Source organism: Trichosurus vulpecula, chromosome 7 (genome assembly GCF_011100635.1).
Source record: "Trichosurus vulpecula isolate mTriVul1 chromosome 7, mTriVul1.pri, whole genome shotgun sequence".
Taxonomy (NCBI): Eukaryota; Metazoa; Chordata; class Mammalia; order Diprotodontia; family Phalangeridae; genus Trichosurus; species Trichosurus vulpecula.
Genome location: NC_050579.1, coordinates 253,557,086 through 253,581,813, shown reverse-complemented (window position 1 = coordinate 253,581,813; position 24,728 = coordinate 253,557,086). Strand labels below are relative to the sequence as shown.

Sequence of the window (24,728 nt, the reverse complement as noted above, 5' to 3'; positions counted from 1 at the left end):
CCCCACCCCATTCCTGCCTTACTTTCATTTTGTGTTTCAAAAAATTCTGTTAAAATACGTTTAATAATATTTCTTATAAACATGTGTAGTTATCTGTCCTTATGTTGATTGTTTTCCCTTTTTTGGCAGCATGAGGGCAACGGGGGTCACACAGGAGATCGTGATCTTTCCTAGGGCAGGGCTGAAAGCTCAATCCTTAGCCCATTATTGGAGAATTTTGCTCTCTAATTGGTGGCATCAGAATGAGCCATTTCATAACTACACTTCCAAGTTCAGAATTACTATGAGCCCAGGCTATATTTATAAATCTGCCCCACAGAATAAGACAATAGCAACTGGATGTTACAAAAGAATCCACAGGTAGATGTCTGGAAAAGAGTCCTGGGAGTGGGGAGGAAGGTGGAGCAGAAATGCCATAGCCCAAATACATAACTCCCAGGTTAATGAAAATACTGCAAGATCCTGAGAGAAAGTTTAAATACAAGGAACGGCAGTTAGGATCACACAAGACTATGTTGCAGCTATAGGAGAAAGGAAAGGAAATCTTCAAATAAAATATATCAAAAGGCAAAACCCCAAAAGGCTTATAATCAAGAATAATATGCAGCAAAACTGAGTATTATTATTTGCAGTAGGGAAACATTAGATGCTTTCTCAATAAATATAGTATAGTAAGAGGTACCCTTTCCTCATAACTTGACATAGTTCTAAATGTTCCAGCAATCACTAGAGAAAAAAAAAATTAAAGGCATAGATATGGGCTAAAGTGAAGAAAAACTATTCCTACTTGCAAATAACATGATAATTAAGAAAACTTCAGAGCACCTAGAAAAAAACTAATTGATTCCATTAATAATGTCACTAAAGTGGAAGGAAAAAGAAAGTAACACCATAAAAATCATCAGCAAGACCAAAATCTAGTATGACATAATAGAAAGGAAATATCCATTGAAAATGACTACAGAATGCCTTAAGTGCCTGGTAGTCATTCTACCAAGACACACTTAAGACATATGTATGTCCCACACCCTGCAATCCTAATTAACATAACTTACAAGGACTATAATTTTGATGTCATTGTCAGGTGAAATCACTTCTTTTTTGGAGTACATATTCAATCAATAAATCAAAGCTGTAAAGTAGGTATGAATTGAATGAAAACAGGTGATTCCACTGAGGAAATGGCTTCTGCATAAAAAAGCAAACCAGTTTAGAAACCTTCATTCCAGTAGCAGACCAGCCTAGTGAAGCACTCCAGCCAAACTCTTGCTAAAGGTGTCCTACAGAGCTCTGTCCTAGGCTGTCTTCTATTCTTCTCTATACTAATTCACTTGGTGATCTCAACAGCTCCCATGGATTTAATTACTATCTTTATGCTCGTGATTCTCATATCTATCTATCCTGCCCTAACCTCTCTCAAACTGGATGACCAATAGACATCTTAAACTTAATATATCCAATATTGAACTCATTATGTTTCCCCCTAAACACTCCCCCCTTCTAAACTTTCCTATTGCTATAAAAAATACCATCCTCCCTGTCCCTTAGGTTTGCAACCTAGGTATCATCCTTGATTCCTTTCATCCCCCGTATCCAATCTGTTGTCAAGGCCTGTTGATTTCAACTTTGCGACATCTCTTGAATAAGCCTTCTCTCCTGTGATACTGTCACCAATCTAGTGTAGGCCTTCATGTCTCATACTTGTATTACTATAATAGACTACTGATGTGTTTGCCTGCCTTCAGTCTCTCCTCACTTGAATCTATTTTCCATTCAACTGCCAAAGTGATTTGGCTAAAGTTCAGGTCTGACCATGTCACACACACCCCTTCCCCCACTTCCCCCCAGCCAATAAACTCCAGTGGCTCCCTGTCTCTCTGAGATCAAATACAAACTACTTTGGCCTTCCTACCTTCTCCACTTTTCTAGTCTTCTTCCACTTTACTCCACATTCTTTGATCCAGTGACATTGTTCTCTTTGTAGTTCTTTGAAAACTCTATTTCTCAGCACTGGACATTTTTTCTGGTTGTTGCACGTACCTAGAATGCTTTCCCTCCTCATTTCTGCCTACTGGCTTCCCTAGCTTCCTTCATGTCTCAACTAAAAGCCCATTTTCTACAGGAAGCTTTTCCCAAACCCTCAATTCTAATTTTCTTTTAATTGTTTGTTATTATTCCTGTATACAGTTTGTTGGTACATACTTCTTTGTTTGTGTTCTCCTTTAGATTGTAAACTCCTTGAAGGCAGGGATTATCTTTTGCTTCTTTTTGTGCTTCTAACACTTAGTACAGGTCCTGGTACATAGCAGGAGTTTCATAAATGTTTTTTGACTAACTGACTAACTGAATGCCTATACATGCATGTAATGGAGTGTTACTGTAGTCTAAGAAATAATGAGTATGGTGACCACTGAAGTGCATATCAGAAAATGCATGAAGTGAAGGAAGCAGAAACTGGAAAACAATATTCACAATGACTACAACAATGTAAATGTAAAGGAAAAAAACAACAAAAGCAACAACAAAATTGAATTCTTTGTAATTATAATGACCCAGGTTTGCTGAAGAAGAGCTGAAAGAATGCATCTCTCCCTTCTTTGCAGATTGTGAGTGAAAAACATTGCATGTCCTATCATATTTAATTAATGTGTTCATTGGTTTATCTGAAATACTTTTTTCTCTCTTTATTTTAAAAAATATTTGTTACAAGGAATACGTCCCAGGGTATGGGAAAGAGAATAAATATGAAAATTATGGTGATAAAAAGCCCAGAGGCATCAATAAACATTTTAAAAACAAAGATCAAATTCATGTTTCTCCTGTAAAAGGGACCCTAGACTAAAGCAAAACCCACAAAAACCACAATTCTTGGGCTCTAAATTAAAATTTATAGTCTATTTTTTGTAAGCTGAACAGTAGGGACTTCAGAAAGACAGTGTGAGTTACTGGAACAAAAAGTGAGTTCTGAGTCAGGAGGCTTGGTTTCAAGTCTCACTCTGGTGTTTACTAGCTATGTGACCTTGGGCAAATAACTTAGCCTCTCTGGTTTTCAGTTTGCACAGGGAGTGAGGTAGACTCTAATATCTCTTCCAGAACTAAAACTCTATGATTATCTCTTGATTTCTACCACACCTCCTCACCTCAGAAACCTAATGTTAATACACATGCCTCTGCCATCCCCTGCTCAGTTCCCAAGTACTGTCTTGGCCTCCCTGGGTCTATAACTTTACTCTGACACCTCCAGGCTTTCCCATTTTACCCTCCAAAATGGCCATTGCTACGGCCAGGTAGTCAAGTTTAGGGAAAGAGGAAATTAGAAGTGAACCTGTACATCATAAGATGTATTGCTAATTGTGTATGACATATACATGCCTATACCAGCTATAATGCAAATCTCAGGGGATGATAAGTAACTCCAAAATCCAACTCTAAAATTTTAGGATTCTATGGATCCATAGCACCTTGTTTCACAATGTTGTAATTCATGTACCAAATAATATTACATGTTATAATTATCTATGTCTGACTTCTCTGCCTACTAAAATGTAAACTCTGTGAGGGTAAGGACTGTGTTTTATCTAAACTATCTATCTCTCCCAGTCCTCCCACAGAATGCTGCACAAAATCATTGCTAAATTGGTATTTGTTGAATCAATTAATCAATTAGAGAATGGAAGATTACAATTTAGGAAGGATCTGTACAAATTTGACAGGCCTGGAAGTATTATGACAACACAAGATTTGGAAAATTTTTTGAAAGACTGATTTAAAGTATATATTTCTGACCTTTCACCTGGCAATCCTTTGATCCTGATACAAGTTTGTTCTCATGTAAATCCAAGCAAGTTATAGTGCCTGTATGGCCATTAAAAATTTTTGTACAAATCCCAGACTCAATGTTCCAATATCTGCAGAAATCAAGCCAAAAAAGAACACTTTTAAGATTTTGCAAGAGAATATTCAGTAGGTTTCTGTAGGCTGATAGTTTGGCAGAGCCCTCTGATTATCAATAACAAGTTTAAGGTTTAAAGGCTTGACTTGAGAAGAATCTGATCCTCAGACAATAACTGTAACACTGCAATATTTTTTTCTTAAGAAGCTCCAAATGCTTCATGTAAACTCTTACAATATTTTAGAAAGGTGGATAAGGACAAATATTAGGAACTTTGTTCTTTAAATAAAATGAATGGCCCCATCTATTGAGTCAACCATGGTATAGAAACAAATACACTCAATGTGGAGTCAGAAAAACCTGCTGCTACTACCCTAGATTGTCACTGGCAATTTACTTAACCTCTCTGGACTTGAATTTGCTCATTTGTAAAAAGAGAGAATTAGATGAAATGATTCCCAATGTCCCTTATCACTCTCTCAGGTCTGTGATTTTATGTCCTTTCACTTGCCCCTGACAGAATTTGATTTCAGCAGTATTTTCCTTTCATGCTATGATGGAAAGGGTATTCAGCTTGGAATAAAAAAACCTGGTTTCCTTTTTTTGGGGAAGAGCTTCATTTTTATTTTTTCTCAAACACATGTAAACACAATTTTTAGAATTTGTTTTTTTTTAATTTTAAGTCCCTCCCTATCTTCCCCCCTCATTGAGAAGGCAAATAATTTAATATAGATTGCTCATGTACAGTCATGTAAAACATTTCCTAAATTAGCCATGTTGCAAAAGAAAACATGAACCCTAAAAACAAGAATAATACAGGTAAAAAAGTACATTTCAATCTACATTTAGATTCTATCACTTCTTTCTCTAGAGGTGAATAGTGTTTTTCATTATGAGTCCTTTGGAATTGTTCTGAATCATTGCATTGCTGGGAATAGCTAAGTCATTCATAGTTGATAATCATACAATACAGCTGTTATTGTATACAATGTTCTCCTGGTTCTGCTCATTTCACTTTGTATCAGTTCATGTAAGTAGATGACCTGGTTTACAGGTCTTCCACTAAATGGCTTATGTGACCTTGGGAAAATTTCTTTGGGCCTCAGTTCCCACATGTATAAAATGGTTATAATAACATTTTTATCATTTACTGTATTCATTGGGACTTATTAAGTGAGATGATGCATAGGAAAGTGCAGTTTAGCTACTAAGCACTACATAAATGGAAGCTATTATTATTCAGCTTTAACATGGAAATCTAATTTTCCATATCTGATATTTTCAAAGTCTCACTATTTAGCTATATCACAATGTATCAACTAGTTAGCTGCATTTCCTTAGAGCCTAACATAGTACACTTCAAGTCACTCTAGTATTCTAAAAGAATAAATATCTATCTCAGCACCAAATGTGCCACCAGAGAATGACTTAGACACAGAAAGTTTGTTGGTTTTTATAATCACTGAGATTACTTACCTGATACTCAAATCATAACTTCCACTTAGTACAAAAGATTCTTTCTCACAGAGTATGAGTGCCCGAACACTCCCTGCATGTCCTCGAAAATAAGTGGGCACATGGTGTATTTGATTAATGTCCAGCAACAATATCTTCCTGTTGGCAGTCATTGCGACAAATTCTCCACCACAAAAGTGAATGACCCTGGAATTGTCCCACCTTGATTTAAAGAGAAAAAAAACCCATCATCTGAAAAGGAGAACAGTGATAATATAGCATTGCAAAGGTTGTTTAGGAGAAGGGAAATACCTGGAAATAATGGTTACAATGAAAAGAATTTGATCAATGAAGTAACTGGAAAAATTTATGTCTTCCATAGATTAGGAATCATAAGGGAGAGGACAATGCCAAATGTGTGTTGATGACTGTCTAACTAGAAGTGCTGTGGCCTTACCCATCAGAAGCAAGCAGTATAAAGCATAAAAGCAGCCTCCAAAATCTGGTGAAAGTAGAAGCACTTACATTTCCATGTTTCAAGTATGCCATCTGCCCCCTACCTTTCTTCCATTGTTTCTATCCCTCCTCTGCAACGTTGCAGAGTCTACAAGGGAAATAATTATGTTTATACGTCTGAAAAGGGACACAAGTATCTTGAAGATCCCAAGGTGTAATAAAAAGTAAATTGAAAGACATCTAAAGAGTCATCCATCCCACTTGCTGATGCAGGAAGACTTTACAGCATTTCCCAAAAATTGGTCATCTAGCCTATGGTTTTGACATTTATAGTGATAATAATAGTAATAATAACAATGATAGTTATATAATGCTTTAAAATTTGCAAAGCACTATACATATATCATTTGAGTCTCACAACAACCCTGTGAAGTAGGCACTACAGGTATTATTGTGAAGTATTCCTCATGTTACAGATGAGGAAACTAAACCTCAAATGGGTTAAATGATTTGCTAATAGTAAAACTGCTAAATTGTGTCAAAGGCAGGATTCAAGCCCAGGTCACCTTGACTAGACGTCCAGCAACTATCAATTATCACACTGCTTCTCAAGTAAGCCAATTTCATTGTGAAAAAGAACTCAAACTGGAGAAGGAAATAGAAAGGAATGATGAAGGGAATTTAAGATTCAAACTAAAGGAGGAAAAGTAACAAAGGGAAAGGAGAGGAGGAGTAAGAAGTAGGTAAGATAAGGAAGGGAAAGTGGGGTATGGCTGCCATGGTGCTAAGGAATCAGGACAGTGACAATTCTGAAGTTAAAAAACCCTACAAGGAGTTTGTCTTGGCTGTTCTCCAGGGAAGTTGGCTATGAAAACTACTAACAAGAAAATTTAGGGAGAATTGTGTAGGGTGTTCCATGATTGTCTTTGTGCCACAGTCAAGTCAATGGTAAATGTTCCAGTTATTGGCTGTCTCTCTCCTAGAAGAAAAGTTTAAGAGGTTTGAGGAACTGCTCTCTACTCTCCAGTTATGAAGGACAATAAAGTATTACCTGAAAAATAGAAGAAAGGAATAAATGCAAAGACAAAGAAGGCTCTAAAAAGGCAGCCCAAGAAGAGTAAGAAGTTCTCAAGAATGAAATTCTGAAGACTAAGAGAAACAATTCTGAGGAGGAAAAGGGGGAATTCTCCAAATCAATCAACAAGCATTTATTAAGTTCCTTCTATGTGCCAGATATCGCACTAGGCTCTGGAGATACACAGACAAAAATGAACCTGTCCCTGCCCTTGAGGATCTTACAACTCCAAACACTATCACTAGTTCTTATGGTACATTCTTGTCCAAAATATAAATTTATGACCATTGTAAACATATGGCCTCCTTCCCCAGGAAAATGCATTTTTTCTCAGCTGATATGCATACACTTGTTCTCAAAAAGTTCTGGATTTGACAAGGAAACTACTAAAATTCTTCTCACTCAAGGCTTGTTTGTATCTATATTTGAATTTTATACTTTTATTATTGGTTTCCCTTCCTTACCTTATGTTACAGTGTTATTCCTTATTCCCAAAATGCTTCATGCCCAAGGCTTGTGTATATATACTTTCTATTTTTATTTCTCCCAAGAAGTGACAGTGTTTGGAGTTGTGTGGATTCAAACACTATTGAAGGAATATGTTTTGCCTGAGTACATACCTGTCAGAAAGGATTTGGATGTTATAGTGGCCACAAAAGATATTTCTCTCTTCCATTTGGACTGTTACAGTCTCCTGACCCTGGTATGCTGCCCATATGTTGTACTCAACCTAACAAAGGAAAAGCTAAGGGTCAAAAGAAGGTTAAGACTTTTAGGTCCCTGTAGCCAGAATGGACTTTGTTTTCTTTGAATGACTCAGCTTGCCTCGTTGAGCTTCCCTGGATGCTGGGGCTTGCTCTTCCGGGGCAGGACCAGAGCTTCCTGTATGATGAGTCGTGGGGCTGGCTGAGGGGAAGTGTGTTAACGTGGTCTACGCTAGGGGGAAGGGCCAAGTCAAGAACCAATCAGCCCTGGTCGTTCAGGCGGCGCTTGATGATGTCAAAAACTCTATAAGAGGGGAGAGGACAGCTTGAAGATCCTCCTTTCCTTTTCCGGTTGGAGCCACCTACAGCCGAAGCTGAGCTGCCAGTAACAGAGCTGACTAGAGGCTAGTGGGTAATCTTCTTACCATAGAGGGGAAGCATGTATACGATTTTGCCTTATACCGTCTCGCTTCTCTGTGGCCTCCTGGTTACCCTTGTAAGGCGGACTTATTGGGCCTGGAAGCTTTTGATGAAAATATCAAAATGGGGACGCTGGTTTGTGGGCTTGTTATTGTGGAGTGTAAATACATGCTTTAGTTCTCCTGCCTTCTGCCTAGAGAATTCCTTATATCCTGCGGTTCCAGACCTTTCAGGCACATATGAGATTCTCTTTGAAATCATAAATTCTGCCTTCCTAATATAGTCCCTTTTAGCAAAGTCTTCACTGATACAAGAACATACCACATTGATGGTCCGTACTGATTGAATTGGAAAGGGCTTGTTGGAATTTAACTGGTAAAAGGTCAGTAAAGACCCATCGAGGGCATTGTGGTTATCCTAAATGAGATCAGAATCAAAAGCTAAGGATCCTCCTAAATGCAGGGCCACAGAATGTCCTTAGAGACAGCATCAACTATATTAACCTGCTCATCTTGTTTCCCCTTTAATAATTTCATCTGGAGCTATCACCATCAATTTATATAAACAAGTGGTGCTCAAAGAATTTTACAGAAAATCACAGACTTCTATTTGGAATGTCCCTGGCTAGAAAGTGATGGGATTCATCTTTATAGTACGATAGTATCTTCTGACTTTTTGTGCAATAATACTTCAAAGTTCTGTCTTGAGAACCTACCCATTTTAGGGTTCAAAAATATTTACAATAGTGCTCAGAGCCCCTACCCACTGAAATAACTGCCCCAAGCTACCTCTTTTTTTTACTCTTGTGCCTTGGTTGACACACAGAGAGGGCTAAGATGTCTGTGTTGCAGCTCCTCAGCATTTCTTTATTGCACAGCACTACATGCTAGAAAATAAACTATATCTAGCCACCAGTAAACATTAAAGGTCCTGATTCTCAGTGTTGAGGCTGGAAGTGTTTCTTCCCACTGAATGAACGTTTCCCAGGGTTTTGAAGCCATAGCATTCCAGATGAAAATAGGCCTACTATACTGCATAGCTACATTTAACCCTCAAGTCTGGTGTTATCAGGAAGGGGAAAAATTCATTGGTCTGTCCTGGAGTTGCCACATTAACCCTCAAGTCAATCAGGCAAAGGCACAAGAAACTATCAATAACACCCTGGAAGGATGGGACCAGGATTAGGACAGTTATGCATCTTTCTACACACTTCTCTCTCTCTTTCCTTCCTGTTCTTTGTCTGAACCTTGTTGTTACTTGCTCCTGTATCTTCCTGCGCAATTTTGCACTAGTCCAACTGTCCAATCTCATATTTGGGCACTGAAACTAAGGCAAAAGTGTCCATTAATAGCAACTGCTAGATAACATTTTGGGGAAACCCGTGGGCTATGTCTCACAATAAAATTTTGCAATCCCTTCATATTTTATGAAGTACATCAGCAACTCTAAATATATGTATGTAAATTATTTATCATTTAACAGTTATAGATAAGTATCTCAATTACAAAGAACCCATGAAGTACATAGCATTCACAATAGAATTGCATGCAACAATCATGAGTACGTGCATAAAATACATAGTAATAAAACAATATATTCTTATTAATTATTATTAATGTCATTATTATTAATATTATTCATAATTTTTATTTATAATCCATAATTCACAGCATCACACAACAGTTAGAAGTATTAACGTGACAAATGTCACATGAAGAATCACAATATATACATATATCAGAAAAGAAGTATAAAACCAAATAAACAGGTCACATACAAAACATAGCAACATTTATTATGGTTACAAAGCACATAGTACATACATATGTCATATGTAATCTCTTTATCCCAGTTTCTCTCTCAGTCCTTCATTGTTTATTTTTTAACCTTGTAATTTGCTCCTGTTTTTTTCATGCAAGTTCATACCAGTCTAAAGGGACAATCACATGATATATATTCATCAAATATCAGTTAGGTCACTGGCTAAATATTGTTGATACATCTATAGTGAGGTGTCATCAGCTCTGCACCTTTGGTATTCACTAGGCCTATTACAGGATTAGACAATCCTAATCCTGAATTTGTGGAAGGTCCAGATTAGTTATCAACATCTCTCTCTTCTATCACTGCCTTTTGTTTCCTTTGCTGCAGTATTAGGCAGGATGGTGACTGCCTCTCAATTTCTTCTGTACTTAAGCAAAGGTTCCCTCTTCAAGCTTCCACCTCACGCCACTACCACCTCCACCATACCACTAGGACAGGCTTTTCTGATCGTCTTGATCCTCTAGACCAGGAGTTCTTAACCTTTTTTCCTGTCATGGACTCCTTTGGCAATCTGGGGAAATCTCACAATTTTTTATAGTATTTTATTTTTTCCAATTATATATAAAGACAATTTTTAGCATTCATTTAAAAAAATGAGTTCCAAATTTTTCTCCCTCCCTAAAACGGTAAGTGACTTGATATAAGTTATGTATGTACAATCATGTAAAACATATTTCCATATTAGTCATGTTGTGAAAGAAGAAACAGACTGAAAGGAAGTGAAATTAGTACGCTTTTATCTGCATTCAGACTCTGGATATAGATAGCATCTTGGATCAATGTATTGCTGAGAATAATTAAGTCATTCACAGTTGGTCATCACACAATGCTGCTATTAATGTGTACAATGTTCTCCTGGTTCTGCTCATTTCAATTTGTATCACTTCATGTAAATCTTTCCAGGTTTTTTCTGAAATCTGCCTGTGTATCATTTCCTATAGCACAATAGTATTCCATTACATTCACTGCTTGTTCAGCCACTCCTCAATTGATGGACATCCACTCCATTTCCAATATTTCACCACCACAAAAAGAGCTGCCATAAATATTTTTGTACATGTAGGTCTTTTTTCCTTTGTTATGATCTCTTAGGGATACAGACCCAGTAGAGGTATTGCTGGATCAAAGGGTATGCACAGTTTGATTACCCTTTGGGCACACTTTCAAATTGATCCCCAGAATGGTTGGATCAGTTCACAACATCATTTTCCTTTTCTGTCATATTAGCCAATCTAATAGGTTTGAGGTGGTACCTCAGAGTTGTTTTAATTTGCAATTCTCTAATCAATAGTGATTTAGAGCATTTTTTCATATGACTATTGATAGCATTGACTTCTTCATCTGAAAACTGCCCATTTATATCCTTTTAACATTTGTCAATTGGGGAATGACCTGTATACTTATAATTTTGACTCAGTTCTCTATATATTTGAGAAATGAGGCCTTTATCCAGGGCACTTGCTTTAAAAATTATCTTCCAGCTTTTTCTTTCTAATCTTGGTTGCATTGGTTTTGTTTTTGGAAAAATTTTTTAATTTAATATAATCAGAATTATCCATTTTTATGTCATAAAGTTCTCTATCACTTGTTTGGTAAAAAAAATTTCCCTTCTGCATAGATCTGATAGATAAATTGTTCCTTGCTCTCCCAATTTGCTTATGATATCACCCTTAATGTCTAATTCATATACCCATTTTGAACTTATCTTGGTATACAGTGTATGATGTTGATCTACTCTATACTTAGTTTCTGCCAGTTTTCCCAGCAGTTTTTGTCAAATAGTGAGTTCTTATCCCAGAAGCTGGGGTCTTTGGGTTTATCAAACACTAGATTACTATGGTCATTTACTACTGTGTCTTGTGTACCTAATCTACTCCAATGATCTGCCACTCTATTTCTTAGCTAGTACCAGACAGTTTTGATGATTGCCACTTTAAGATACAGTTTGAGATCTGGTTCTGCTAGGCTACCTTCCTTTGCATTTTTCATTCATTTTCCTGATATTCCTGACGTTCTGTTCTTCCAGGTAAATTTTGTTATTTTTTCTAGCTCTATAAAATTGGTTTTTAATAGTTTGATTGGTATGGCATGGAATAAGTACATTAATTTAGGTAGAATTGTCATTTTTATTATATTGGTATAGCCAATCCATGAGCAACTGATATTTTTCCAGTTGTTTAGGTCTGACTTTAATTGTGTTAAAAGTTTTTTTTGTAATTGTGTTCATGTAGTTCCTGAGTTTATCTTGATAGGTAGACTCCCAAGTATTCTGTATTGTCTAGTTTAAGGAACATTAAGTGAATTCTTCAAGCTCACTCAAGTAATACATCCTAGAAGTGGAATTTGAAATCAGGCTATGGCTCTTTCCACCACACCCCTCTAAGAAGTTGGAGATCAATATGCATGAGGGATGAGGGGTGGAGTCTGTGGGCATAGATCTCCACCAATAAAGTGTTCTATACTAGTGAGTTTGTGGATCAGCATCATACTGTGATAAATCTGCATATACCATAAATCTGATCATGTCAATCCTCCTTACAACCTAATACGCAAATGCTACCTTTCCTATAATTCTTTAGAAAGCAGTTATTCAAAGAGTTCTGAGGACACAATGTCCCTTAACCTTGATTTCTTTACTTATAAAATGAGTAAATTTAACTATTTGGCCTCTTAGGTTTCTTTGAACTATACCTTCTATACCTCCAAATCATATCTAAAGATGTTTCAAAGGTAAAATAACAGGATATATCAACAGATTGGATATGGGGGAGGGTGACAAAGATTGGGAAGTTGAGAATGACACCTAGGTTGCAAATCTGGGTGCCTAGAAAGATGGTGGACAACAACAGGGAAGTTTGAAAGTGGAGGTCTTGAGGAAAAAGATAATAAGTTTAGTAGTATCCCTTACTTCCAGCTCACAATCTAATAGGAGAAATAAAAATTGCATACTAAAAATAAAGGAATTTCAACTGTCCCCATGATCTAGAACCCAAAGAACCCAAAGGTAAATAATCCATGAGCTAATACTTAACTCACACTCACTCGTGCACCCTACCCTGACCCCTACCTATATCACCCACCAATATCAAGGCTGCACAAGCCTATTTGACCCAAGAGCTTGCAAAAAAATGTAACACCCCATCCCAAATTCCTCCTTCTTCTTCCTAGCACGAGAAAATAAGGAGGAAAAACCTGAAATTAACAAGGATCTCCCAAGGTAGAAAACTTAGGAAACTCAAAGACCTTGAGCATAATCTAAGGAAAACAGTAACAACAGAAGGAACTCCCACCACTACTCCTCAGTCCCAAGTTTTGTTCTCTTCACAAAAAGCCTTATAAAGAATTACAGTTCAAGTTTTGTGAGTGGAAACTTTTAAAACTGATGTAGCCCCCCTCATAGTCCTCATCTAATTAAATGGGATGAAATTGGTGCAATCTAAAATTGTCCTGTTAGTTTTAGACAAATTGGCAGCAGGAGAATAAAGTCTCTGCCCTGGGTAAATGTACTGTCTCTATAAATTGCCAGAGTCTGAAAGGAGTAGACCTTACACATATAGTAATTTTCTTGTGTCTTACTAGTTCGATATCTGCCAGGTACCTAAGGACACTTATATGAGAGCTAGAAAAGAACAAAATTCTGATGTTCTCAGGGGGACCTTACTTAGGGGATCAAAAAGCCACAGAGATGTAATTATTGATAAATTACCAGGATTGAATCTAACCTCACTGTACTCAACTAGTAAATGAATTACATAGTAATTACGTTAGTCATTATATAATGCCAATTATGCATTACATAAGGCAGAATCATAGGATTGTAGCTTTAGAACAGCAATGGAACTTAGAGGTTATTTAGTATAGTCCTCTTCTCCTCCACATATATAGTCCTCTTCTCCTCCCTATCTCACTCAGGCTGGAAATACAGCAGCATGGGCCCAATCCCAATATCAGCATGGGAACCCTGACCTTCTCTATTTCTGACCTGGACCAATTTACCCTTTCTTAGGCAGCTTGGTGGCCCTTTACTCCCAGCAGCTCAGCATATTTGTGCTGGACTTAGTGCAGATATCTGATCTTTTCAGTCCACTTTAGCTCAGAACTTTCAAGTGAGAGTTAACCACTCACATCAGTTTGCCTGGTATCAGAGATTATCATCACCATGCCTGGTTTATGTTTTACAGATAAGAAAACAGAAACACATTTGTGCTGCCACAGAATATACATTGTATTATTAAACAGAAAAGTCAGGATTTAAATACAGTTCTTCTGACTCCACACCCATTATTCTTTCCATAGCACTATTATAAGCTTGTATAACACCATCCTGGTATGAGTATCACTCTCAATACCCACAAGGTAGGGGAAAACTTAGGATTGCTAGAAAGTAACCTTTCCCTCCCTTGGACCTATAATGACTCATCCAAATATTCTGCTAAGCCATGGCAGATGACATGAATTTAAAGCAAAAGAGCATTTAATGAGATGATAACCTGATAATATTATAAAAGTTGAACAGATTTTAGATGTTTTAAACAACCATCCCCATAGGACTCCAGTGGAGACTCTGAGTCAAATCTCAATTCAATTCCCCTCTGTTGTTTACACAATAGAAGAAGGACACATAAGTTTAAAGTCATGGATTAGTGCTTCAACTTGAAGTCTGAACTACACTAGACAGCAGCCTACCTTTCATTCTTGACTTAGCTTGGTAAAGATAACTGTTTACCTCATGTTAGCATACTGAAGCCTCTGGCTATGATCCAAAGTCACCATTAGGTTCCAGAAAGGAGGTTGGAGTCCAGAAATGTCATGGCAGTTCTATGTGCAGCATCTTTTTCTCCATTCAGTCACCACTCTCATATCTGCTGCTGCTGTTTCCATCTACCAGTTGTCTCTGCTGCTCCCTCTCCTCCATTTCCCATGTCAGCCTGTCTTTTGTTGTTTCTCCAGTTTAGAATTTGGCACACTAAACATGCACCTACACACCACTAGGTGAACAGGGTAGCTTCACATTAACAATAATAATAGATAACATTTATATAGCTCCATAAAATCTGTAAAAACATTTTACATTTATTACATATAATATTAAAATAGATACCAACAGCCTTATCAAGTAGATGCTATGATTAACATCCTCATTTTACAGATGAGAAAACTGAGGCATACATGGGTTAAATGACTTGATTGAAGTCATGTATTTTTTTTATTTAAATTTATTTACTTAACATATTTGGTTTTCAGCATTGATTTTCACAACAGTTCGAATTACAAATTTTCTCCCCATTTCTACCCTCCCCCCACTCCAAGATGGCATATATTCTGGTTGCCCTGTTCCCCAATCAGCCCTCCCCTCTATCATCCCCCTCCCCTCTCATCCCCTTTTCCCTTCCTTTCTTGTAGGGCAAGATAAATTTCTACGCCCCATTGCCTGTGTATCTTATTTTTTAGTTGCATGCAAAAACTTTTTTTGTTTTTGAACATCTGTTTTTAAAACTTTGAGTTCCAAATTCTCTCCCCTCTTCCCTTCCCACCCACCCTCCCTAAGAAGTCGAGCAATTCAACCTAGGCCACACATGTATCATTATGTATAACCCTTCCACAATACTCATGTTGTGAAAGGCTAACTACATTTTGCTCCTTCCCAACCCATCCCGCTTTATTGAATTTTCTCCCTTGACCCTGTCCCCTTTCCAAAGTGTTTGTTTTGATTACCTCCACCCGCATCTGCCATCCCCTCCATCATCCCCCCCGCTTTTATTTATTTTTTTTATCTTCCTCCCTCTTCTTTCCTGTGGGGTAAGATACCCAACTGAGTATATATGGTATTCCCTTCTCAGGCCAAATCTGATGAGAGCAAGGTTCACTCATTCCCCCCTCACCTGCCCTCTCCCCTCCTCCCACAGAACTGCTTCCTCTTGCCACCTTTATGTGAGATAATCTACCCCATTCTATCTCTCCCTATCTCCCTCTCTTAGTATGTTGCTCTCTCATCCCTTAATTTCGTTTTATTTCTTTTAGATATCTTCCCTTCATCTTCAACTCACCCTGTGTCTGCTCTCTCTCTTTTACATATATATATATATATATATATATATATATATATATATACACATACATACACATACAAACATATACACATAGATATATACATACATACACATTCACTTATATATATACATAAACATATATATATATGCATATTCCCTTCAACTACCCTAATACTGAGGTCTCATGAATCATACATATCATCTTTCTATGTAGGAATGTAAACAAAACAGTTCAACTTTAGTAAGTCCCTTGCAATTTCCGTTTCTTGATTACCTTTTTATGCTTCTCTTGATTCTTGTGTTTGAAAGTCAAATTTTCTATTCAGTTCTGGTCTTTTCACTGAGAAAGCTTGAAAGTCCTCTATTTTATTGAAAATCCATATTTTGCCTTGGAACATGATACTCAGTTTTGCTGGGTAGGTAATTCTAGGTTTTAATCCTAGCTCCATTGACCTCCGGAATATCGCATTCCAAGCCCTTCGATCTCCTAATGTAGAAGCTGCCAGATCTTGGGTTATTCTGATTAGGTTTCCACAATACTCAAATTGTTTCTTTCTGGCTGCTTGCAGTATTTTCTCCTTGATCTGGGACCTCTGGAATTTGGCGACAATATTCCTAGGAGATTTCTTTTTGGGATCTATTTGAGGAGGCGATCGATGGAGTCTTTCAATTTCTATTTTGCCCTGTGGCTCTAGAATATCAGGGCAGTTCTCCTTGATAATTTCTTGAAAGATGGTATCTAGGCTCTTTTTTTGATCATGGCTTTCAGGTAGTCCAATAATTTTTAAATTATCTCTCCTGGATCTATTTTCCAGGTCAGTGGTTTTTCCAAGGAGATATTTCACATTGTCTTCCACTTTTTCATTCCTTTGGTTTTGTTTTATAATATCCTGATTTCTCATAAAGTCACTAGCTTCCACTTGCTCCAATCTAATTTTTAAAGTAGTATTTTCTTCAGTGGTCTTTTGGACCTCCTTTTCCATTTGGGTAATTCTGCCTTTCAAGGCATTCTTCTCCTCATTGGCTTTTTGGAGCTCTTTTGCCATTTGAGTTAGTCTGTTTTTTAAGGTGTTGTTTTCTTCGGTGTATTTTTCAGTATTTTTTTGGGTCTTCTTTAGCAAGTCATTGACTTGTTTTTCATGGTTTTCTCGCATCCTTCTCATTTCTCTTCCCAATTTTCCCTCTACTTCTCTAACTTGCTTTTCCAAATCCTTTTTGAGTTCTTCTATGTCCTGGAGCCAGTTCATGTTTTTCTTGGAGGCTTTTGTTGTAGGCTGTATGACTTTGTTGTCTTCTTTAGGCTGTATGTTTTGGTCTTCTTTGTCACCAAGGAAAGAATCCAAAGTCTGAGACTGAATTTGGGTGTGCTTTTGCTGCCTGGCCATATTCCCAACCAACTAACTTGACCCTTGAGTTTTTCAGTGGGGTATGACTGCTTGTAGAGTAGAGAGTTCTATGTTCCACGTTTGGGGGGGAGGTGCCAGCTCTGTCACACCAGCACTACTCCTTCCCCAAGAACCCCCAGCCCGGGCAGGGCTTAGATCTTCAGCAGGCCGTGCACTCCTGCTCTGATCCGCCACTTAATTCCTCCCACCAGGTGGGCCTGGGGCCAGAAGCAGCAACAACTGTAGCTGCCCCACCTCCACTGCCCCTGGAGCTGGAAGCCGAACCGCGAACTCCTTCCACTCCCACAGCTTTTCCCACTAACCTTCTCTGCAGTCTTTGGTGTTTGTGGGTCGAGGGGGTCTGGTAACTGCCACAGCTCACATATTCAGGGCGCTAGGGGTCCCATCCGCCTGACTCCAAGTTTGGTTGTTCCACGCCGCTCAGGCTGGGCTCTGCTCCACTCCGTTCCCAGCTCCCAGCTCCCAGCTCCCAGCTCCGTGTGGAATAGACCTCACCCAGAGACCATCCAGGCTGTCCTGAGCTGGAGCCCTGCTTCCCTCTGCTGTTCTGTGGGTTCTGCCGTTCTAGAATTGGTTCAGAGCCATTTTTTATAGGTTTTTGGAGGGACTCAGCACGGAGCTCACTCTAGTCCCTGCTTATCCGCTGCCATCTTCAAAGTCATGTATTTAGTAAATGTATGAGACTATATTTAAACTAGGGTCTTGATTCCAAGTCCAGAGAATCCAAACTCTATCTGCTGTGACATCTGCCACAAAGCTCACACAAAACCTTCTAGAAGGTGTAGTTCAAATATTTCTCCCAATGAGCAAAGGCATCTCTAAGCCCCAAGTCTTATAGGAAAAGAGGAGTCCATGTATTTATTCCTTTACATCTGTATATTTTCTATACACTTGTCATATTCAGTTATTTGTATATTTTTTTGTCTCCTTGAAGACAGGAATTATTTTTTATTTATATTTGTACCTACCCCTAGTGTCAACTCTAGTGCATTGGATATATAGTAAATAATAAATATTTATTAAATAAATGAACTAATAAACAAATGACACCTTAATCTTGTGCAGGCAAACAGCTTCTTGTGGACTTATCAGCCACTAGGCTTCTGTTTTGGAGGTTAAGAAGAATCTTAATTTGATGTTAGCATTGCTTCTTGTCTAGGATCTCTTTTGCTGCTTTAAATCCTACCTCTGATACTCATTAGTTGTGTAAAAATGGGAAAATAATTTAACCTCATTGAGCCTGAGTTTCCTCATCTATAAAATTCCAACAATAATGTTTGTTTCACAAAAAGGGTTGCTGTGTGGTTCAAATGAATGCTATATAAAAGTCACTTATTATCATATACTTGTTTTCTAAACATGTATTGAATATTATAGTTTAAGTACTTCATTTTACAAATAAGGAATCAAGTCTATGGAAATGAAGTTTGAGTTCAAGATTGCTGGCTAGTGGCAATAACAACTATCAACAAGTATTAACTAATTCCAGCATTTTCTGATTCCCTCCATTGCCTCCCCATAGAAATTTTTAATCCAGTTTTTGATGACAAAATGAAATAAAAAATAAACACCTCAATCAAATATCACACACCTTTGATTTCAGTTTCCATTTTGAAGTTTTTGAATGGGTGGTTTTATCATCTTCCTCTATCTTAGGAACTGGGATTGCTGGTCTGCTAGCATAGTTAGGGTACATCCCTTTAGAATAGGTCTCCTGAAATGAGAACAAAATAACATTACCTTTAGTATACTATTCTCCTTTATGGCACAGCAAAGGCAACACCCAGAATATAGCAGTCAATTGCCTAGAATAGTGTTTTCAAAACTGGCTTAGAAAAGATTACTGATGGCCATCTGTGTGGGAACCTCACCCTGATCCAGAGTTACCTTTTCATACTTAGTTCTTTTGAAACATTCATCCTATCAAGAGTGGATTATGTAAAATTTCAGATTAGGATAAAGGGTTAAAAAGTAACAAAAACAACAACAAAGAAATGACAATCATCAGGGGAGAAAAACATTTTAACTTCTAAATGGACAATGTAGCTTGTAAAGGTCAAATGTATATCATACAAAACTGATATAGTTGAGCATTTATCTTCCTCTTATTACACAATCCATGTATTTTTCTTCTATCTTAGGGGGAAAATAATTTCTATGAGGTTTCTGATGGTCAAAGAACTCTGTCCACCAATTATCTAGACTTACTGATGGATACTGGTCACTCTAAGAGGTTGATGGTTACAATGGGAGAATTGAGTTTAAAAAAAGAGAGAGATCATTTTAATGTACTTCTGACCCTCCTCGTTGGCCATAATACTAGACAGTAACATCTACCAGGCAGTGGATGTGAAGATAGAAATCCCACCATGTCCCTTCCCTAAGAATTGACTTATGGTTAGGAATATTAAGCATGAGTCCAACCCTTCCCCAGAAGCACTTGAAGTACCTGAAGGAGTGTGATCTCATTCTCAACATGCTGATGTGCTGCTTGATCCTTCTTCACCTGCTCCACCAGCATAGACCAGTGCCGGCTTACAAGAAGACACTTGTTCAGGGTTTTTTTGTCTAGAAGCCCTGAAAGATACGATAGATTCGTTAATCCCAGATTGGATCAAGCTAGGCTACTTCTGGAGGAGTTTGCTTAATTATTCCATGTACAGAGCAGGTCACAGACCTACCTAAAATGTATTTGGAGATATGGACAGGCAAGCACCGGATGAAGTCTTTGCCCTTGCTAATCTCAGGTAACTGCTTCCTGTAGTCAGGATGCGAAGGCAAGTGGATGGTAAAATGCTCATCTTCCATGGCACCATCTGTTCTTTTGGAGAACGTCTCTCCATATAGAGGAAGTGGAACATGCAATCTTCCATCTAGAAGCCAGAAGAAAAAGCCATTGTTTTCTATTCAGTGGGACAATGCCAAAGGAATTTTGTTACCAAATTTTGCCAAAGCTTATAGTTGTCTTCGGTCAGACAGAGAAGGGGGGATAATAAAGATGTGGAGGAAGTGTCTTTTGGAAGGTCTTTAAAATAAAGTGTTCTTATTAGAAGTATATCATGATATGAATAGTTTCTGAAACTCCATTTTGACTTCTAACATATATTGACTTGGAACTTCATTTAAGCAAAATAGACAACTTGAATAGTTTTTCTCCCAATATGAACTCATTTGTAGATTTAACATTGTTACTTAATATATAATGATCTACAAACTCTGTATGTACATGATGACATGATGTCCCTAAAGTCTGGACATACAGGAAATCTCATTAATATCTCATTAACCATTTCATTGAAGACTTTGTGCTGTTCATCAATTTTTTCTGGGGCATGCTAAAGGAGAAGGTGTACTCAATGAAAATCACAGATGCAACACACTTGACTGAACGTGTAAAGAGTGAATGTGCTAAAATTGACGGCAATGTGGAGTTACTGCATTGAATTCATGTGAATCTTGCAAAGAGCATCAACTTTTGCATCACAAATGATGGAAATCATATTGAAGGTGTTATTTGTTAATATTCCAATTAAATAAAATGTTGGAAATTTCATTCATTTCATTTTTTGAAAATATGCATCTTTGCCTATGTGTCCAGACTTTAGAAACACCCTGTATTTCATTTTTTATTTCTGTCATCTTTATATCATCATTGCATTACATGTATGTCTTATATGTGTGCATTAATGTCAGCCTGTCTAGCTTAGATTAGTCTCTGTCCAATATAGCACAGGTACTTTGCTTATGTATTACTCTACATATAATATATCTAAAAGTATTATGTAAAACTAGAGGCTTAATAAATTCTTAAAGACACCACACTATACTATCTCTTCTCTCCTCCTTATTCTGTAATTATTCTTCTTCACTAGTTCCTCATCCTTTTCCTAATCTCTGAATATAGGTCTTCCGTAAGATTCTGTCTTTGACCTTTTTCCTCTTCTTAACATATACTCTTCTCCTAGCTATTTTGTGTAAGTCAATTCTTTCCCACTCAATCTGCAAAATGAGGGAGCTGGACTAGATGGATAGATTGCTAAGATCTGATTCAAATATAAAATTCTATGACTTTAATCTCATTCACTCCTATGGCTTCAACTTCAAACCTAATGTAAATTACTACTAAATTTATCTTTCCAGACCTGACTTCTTGTCTGAGCAACAGACCTACATCTACAACTGTCTACATGACAAAAGTATATTTGCATTGTAGTTTTGGCAGAAAAAAATGTTATTGTTAATCACAGGTAATTGGTCCAACTAGTGTCATGCCTTGAGAAAGTCAGGAAGGCTTGTCAGGGTGCCCATAGCAACAGAAATGGAAGAAGAGATTTCTAAAATCTATCAGTGGAACAGATTAGAAGAGATAGGAAGAGGTACAAAGTGACTAGGAATCAGATTCTGTTTGAAACCTTTACACAAACAATAATTGTGCTAAGCTTCTTTTTACACTGGAGCTTTGGCAAGAAGTTATCACTCATCTTGAGAATTGGTCATGAAAGCTACCAAAAAGTAATATAGAACAGAGGATTTCAATTCCAGCAAGTGTGGAAGGCAAAGGGAATTTTGTAGTGGCCTGAATAGAATGTTTGATGTTTCTTTTTTTCCAGTGCCAAGTAACTTTTATGTGAATGCAAAATCCAAATTGGTCTCATTCCTAAAGGATTATGGTTCCACAAGTAGCATTAGGATAGAGGTCATCTAATAAATTCAAAGTAAAAGGAATCTAGATTAACAATAGAGGAGCATTTTGTCTTCCAAGGGTATAGCCAGGATCTAGAACCTTTCTGAGTATTATACAATCTGACAATCACTATACATGACTTGTGAGTCATATGAGGAGAAATGATACCACTAGAAGGAGCCTAGAGAATATTCTAAGGATTATGAAATTGTAGGCAAGAAAACAAAGGCAATAAGGTCACATGGGGTAATTTCATCACTGGAGCCATCGAAGGAAAGAAAACTGAACTTGAGAATGAACAGTTGCTTAAGAGCATGGTCCCTCAGAAGGAGGTATAGACTTGCAATATGGTATAAAATATAGGCTCTTATTCAAGGATGGAGTCATTAACGACAATTGGTTAAAACATGTGTTTGCCTAGCATCTTACATATCTGATCAAGAGATCTTTAAATGAAAATGGAAGGGAGATACACACATACATATGTGTACATATATGTATGTGTGTGTATCTTTGTCAAAATACATACCATGGACAGTAGAAATTAGAAAAATGATTATAAGAAAAGCAGTAATTAAAAAAAGTAATTCAAAAAGAAAGGGACTTCCAGGAAGAAAGAAGAAGGCAAGGTCAAAAGAGAGCCTTGTTTCTCAATATCCCTAATGAAAATAGAATAAAAAGTGTGAAAAACAAAAGCAAAACCAAAAGAAAGCTTTGAAAATGTTTTTTTTTAAAACATTCAAAGAAATGAACAAAGAAAATAAGAATAATGAGATAATGAAAAAAATTATATTGCTTTAAGGAAAGGATAAAGAAATACTAGAAGAAAAAAATATATTCAAATAATACCAATAGAAGCACCTGAAATGAATATAGAGCTTCTTCCAAAAAGAATGGAATGGATAATGAATGAAAGCATTAAAGAAGGAAAAGAAGAAATATCACAAGAGGAAATCAAAGAGCATTTATTAAGGGCTTACTAGGGTATAAGGCTATGGACAAAGATAAAACAGTCCTTGCCCTCAAGGGGCTTACATTCTATCAGGGGAGACAACATGTGGGTACGTAGTTACTTTGAAGCACAAATGCTGGAATCACAAGGAAAAAAAAAGTAACTACAAGTGAAAAATCAGAAGGGATTCTTATAAGGATGAACTGTTTATATTCTAATGGAGAGGGGATGTTAAAAGAATTCTTTCATAATCCTAATGTCACAAGAGGTCATAGAGGTAGTCAATTGAGATAGAAGACCTATAAATAATTTTATTATGTTTTGACGATATAAGGAATAAAGAAAAGGTAGGAGGGAAAGTGCTCAGTCAACACACACATATACACATGCAGAGTTTAGTGTAGAAATATATTCAACTTAATAGTGATACATACAGGAACAGGAAGAGGGGAAAGGGGACATAAGAGGGATATAAGATCCAGCAAGGGATTAATTATAAGCAAAACAAACTTCAAGTTTGGTGAGGAGATAGTGAAAAGAAGGTTAAAAGGAGCGGGGAAAAGAAAGGGTAAAAACTTGAAAGAAACAGGGATCAAGGAGTGTGGAGAAGAAAAAGTATAAGAGAAAAGAATGCAGGGAAATAGACAATTAACCAACCCAATATGAATGAAAACAGCCACAAAATGGAAGAGCTCAGCATAATGAATTAGAAAAATCCCAAAATAGTTGTTTATAAGAAACACACTTGAAACATAAAGATTCACACAGAATTAAAATAAGGGGTTGACACAAAATCTGTTATGCCTCAGACAAGCACAAAAAAGCAAAGGTAGCAATTTTTATTTCAGGCAAAGAAACAGCAAAAATAGACAATTCCAAAAGATGAAAAAGGAAACTGCATTTTGTCGAAAGGTACCATAGACAATTAAGGCAGTTAGTTGGTACAGTGGATAGAGGGCTAGGCCTGAAGTCAGGAAAAGTCATGTTCCTGAGCTGAAATCTGGCCTAGTAATTTCTAAATACTTAAAGACAAAAACAAAACAAAGTATAAAAAGACATAGATAATAAAATTTAATAATAGAGAACTTCAATTTATCCATATCAGCTCTAAATAAATATAAATAAATAAATAAACTTGGAGTTAAGGATCTGAATAAAATTTTAGAAAAATTAGATTTCTTAGACATCTGGTGGTTATTGAATGGAAACAGAAAGGAGAACATGTATTTCTCAGCTGTGTATGACACCTTTACAAAAATGGTCATGGCTTAGGATATAAAAAGCTCACAGATGCAGTAAGCCCAAAACATAATGCACATCCTTTACTGATCACAAAGCAATAAAAATTATATTAAATAAATAACCGGAAAAATACTAAAAATCAACTGATGACTAAATAACTTAATCCTAAAGAACTTGTAGGCCAAAGAACAAATCATAAAAATAATAGATTGTTTCATTAAAGATAGTGATGACTACGAGGAAAAAAAAAATCCCAGAATTTTTGGGATGTAGCCAAAACAGTCCTTAGAGGAAAATTTACGTCAATAAACACTTTATTAACAAGAATAGAAAGAACAGATTGATTAATAAATTGAGAAAATGGGAAAATAAGGACATTGATGTACTATTGATGAACCTGTGAATGTATTCTAGAAAACAATTTGCAATTTTTTTGTAGAGTCAAAACTCTAGAAACTATTAATTGAGGAATGGCTGAATAGTTGTGGTATACAGTTGTGACAGAATTCTATTGTAAGATAATTTAAAAAGACGTGGAAAGGAAAGCAGAACTAGAACACTGCATACT

The 24,728-nt window shown here is 36.9% G+C and overlaps 1 protein-coding gene across 1 annotated transcript in view; it reads right to left on the bottom strand.

The window, feature by feature from the left end:
- Positions 1-24,728, bottom strand: part of CDRT1 (CMT1A duplicated region transcript 1) — a 143,535-nt gene that overhangs the window by 63,378 nt on the left and 55,429 nt on the right. The window contains exons 3-8 of the mRNA XM_036768809.1: positions 19,964-20,155; positions 19,732-19,859; positions 18,874-18,996; positions 7,499-7,608; positions 5,369-5,569; positions 3,787-3,908 (exon numbers count right to left, since the gene is read on the bottom strand). Of these exons, the coding sequence (XP_036624704.1) occupies positions 3,787-3,908; positions 5,369-5,569; positions 7,499-7,608; positions 18,874-18,996; positions 19,732-19,859; positions 19,964-20,155 (876 nt within the window). The remainder of the gene's footprint in view (positions 1-3,786; positions 3,909-5,368; positions 5,570-7,498; positions 7,609-18,873; positions 18,997-19,731; positions 19,860-19,963; positions 20,156-24,728) is intronic.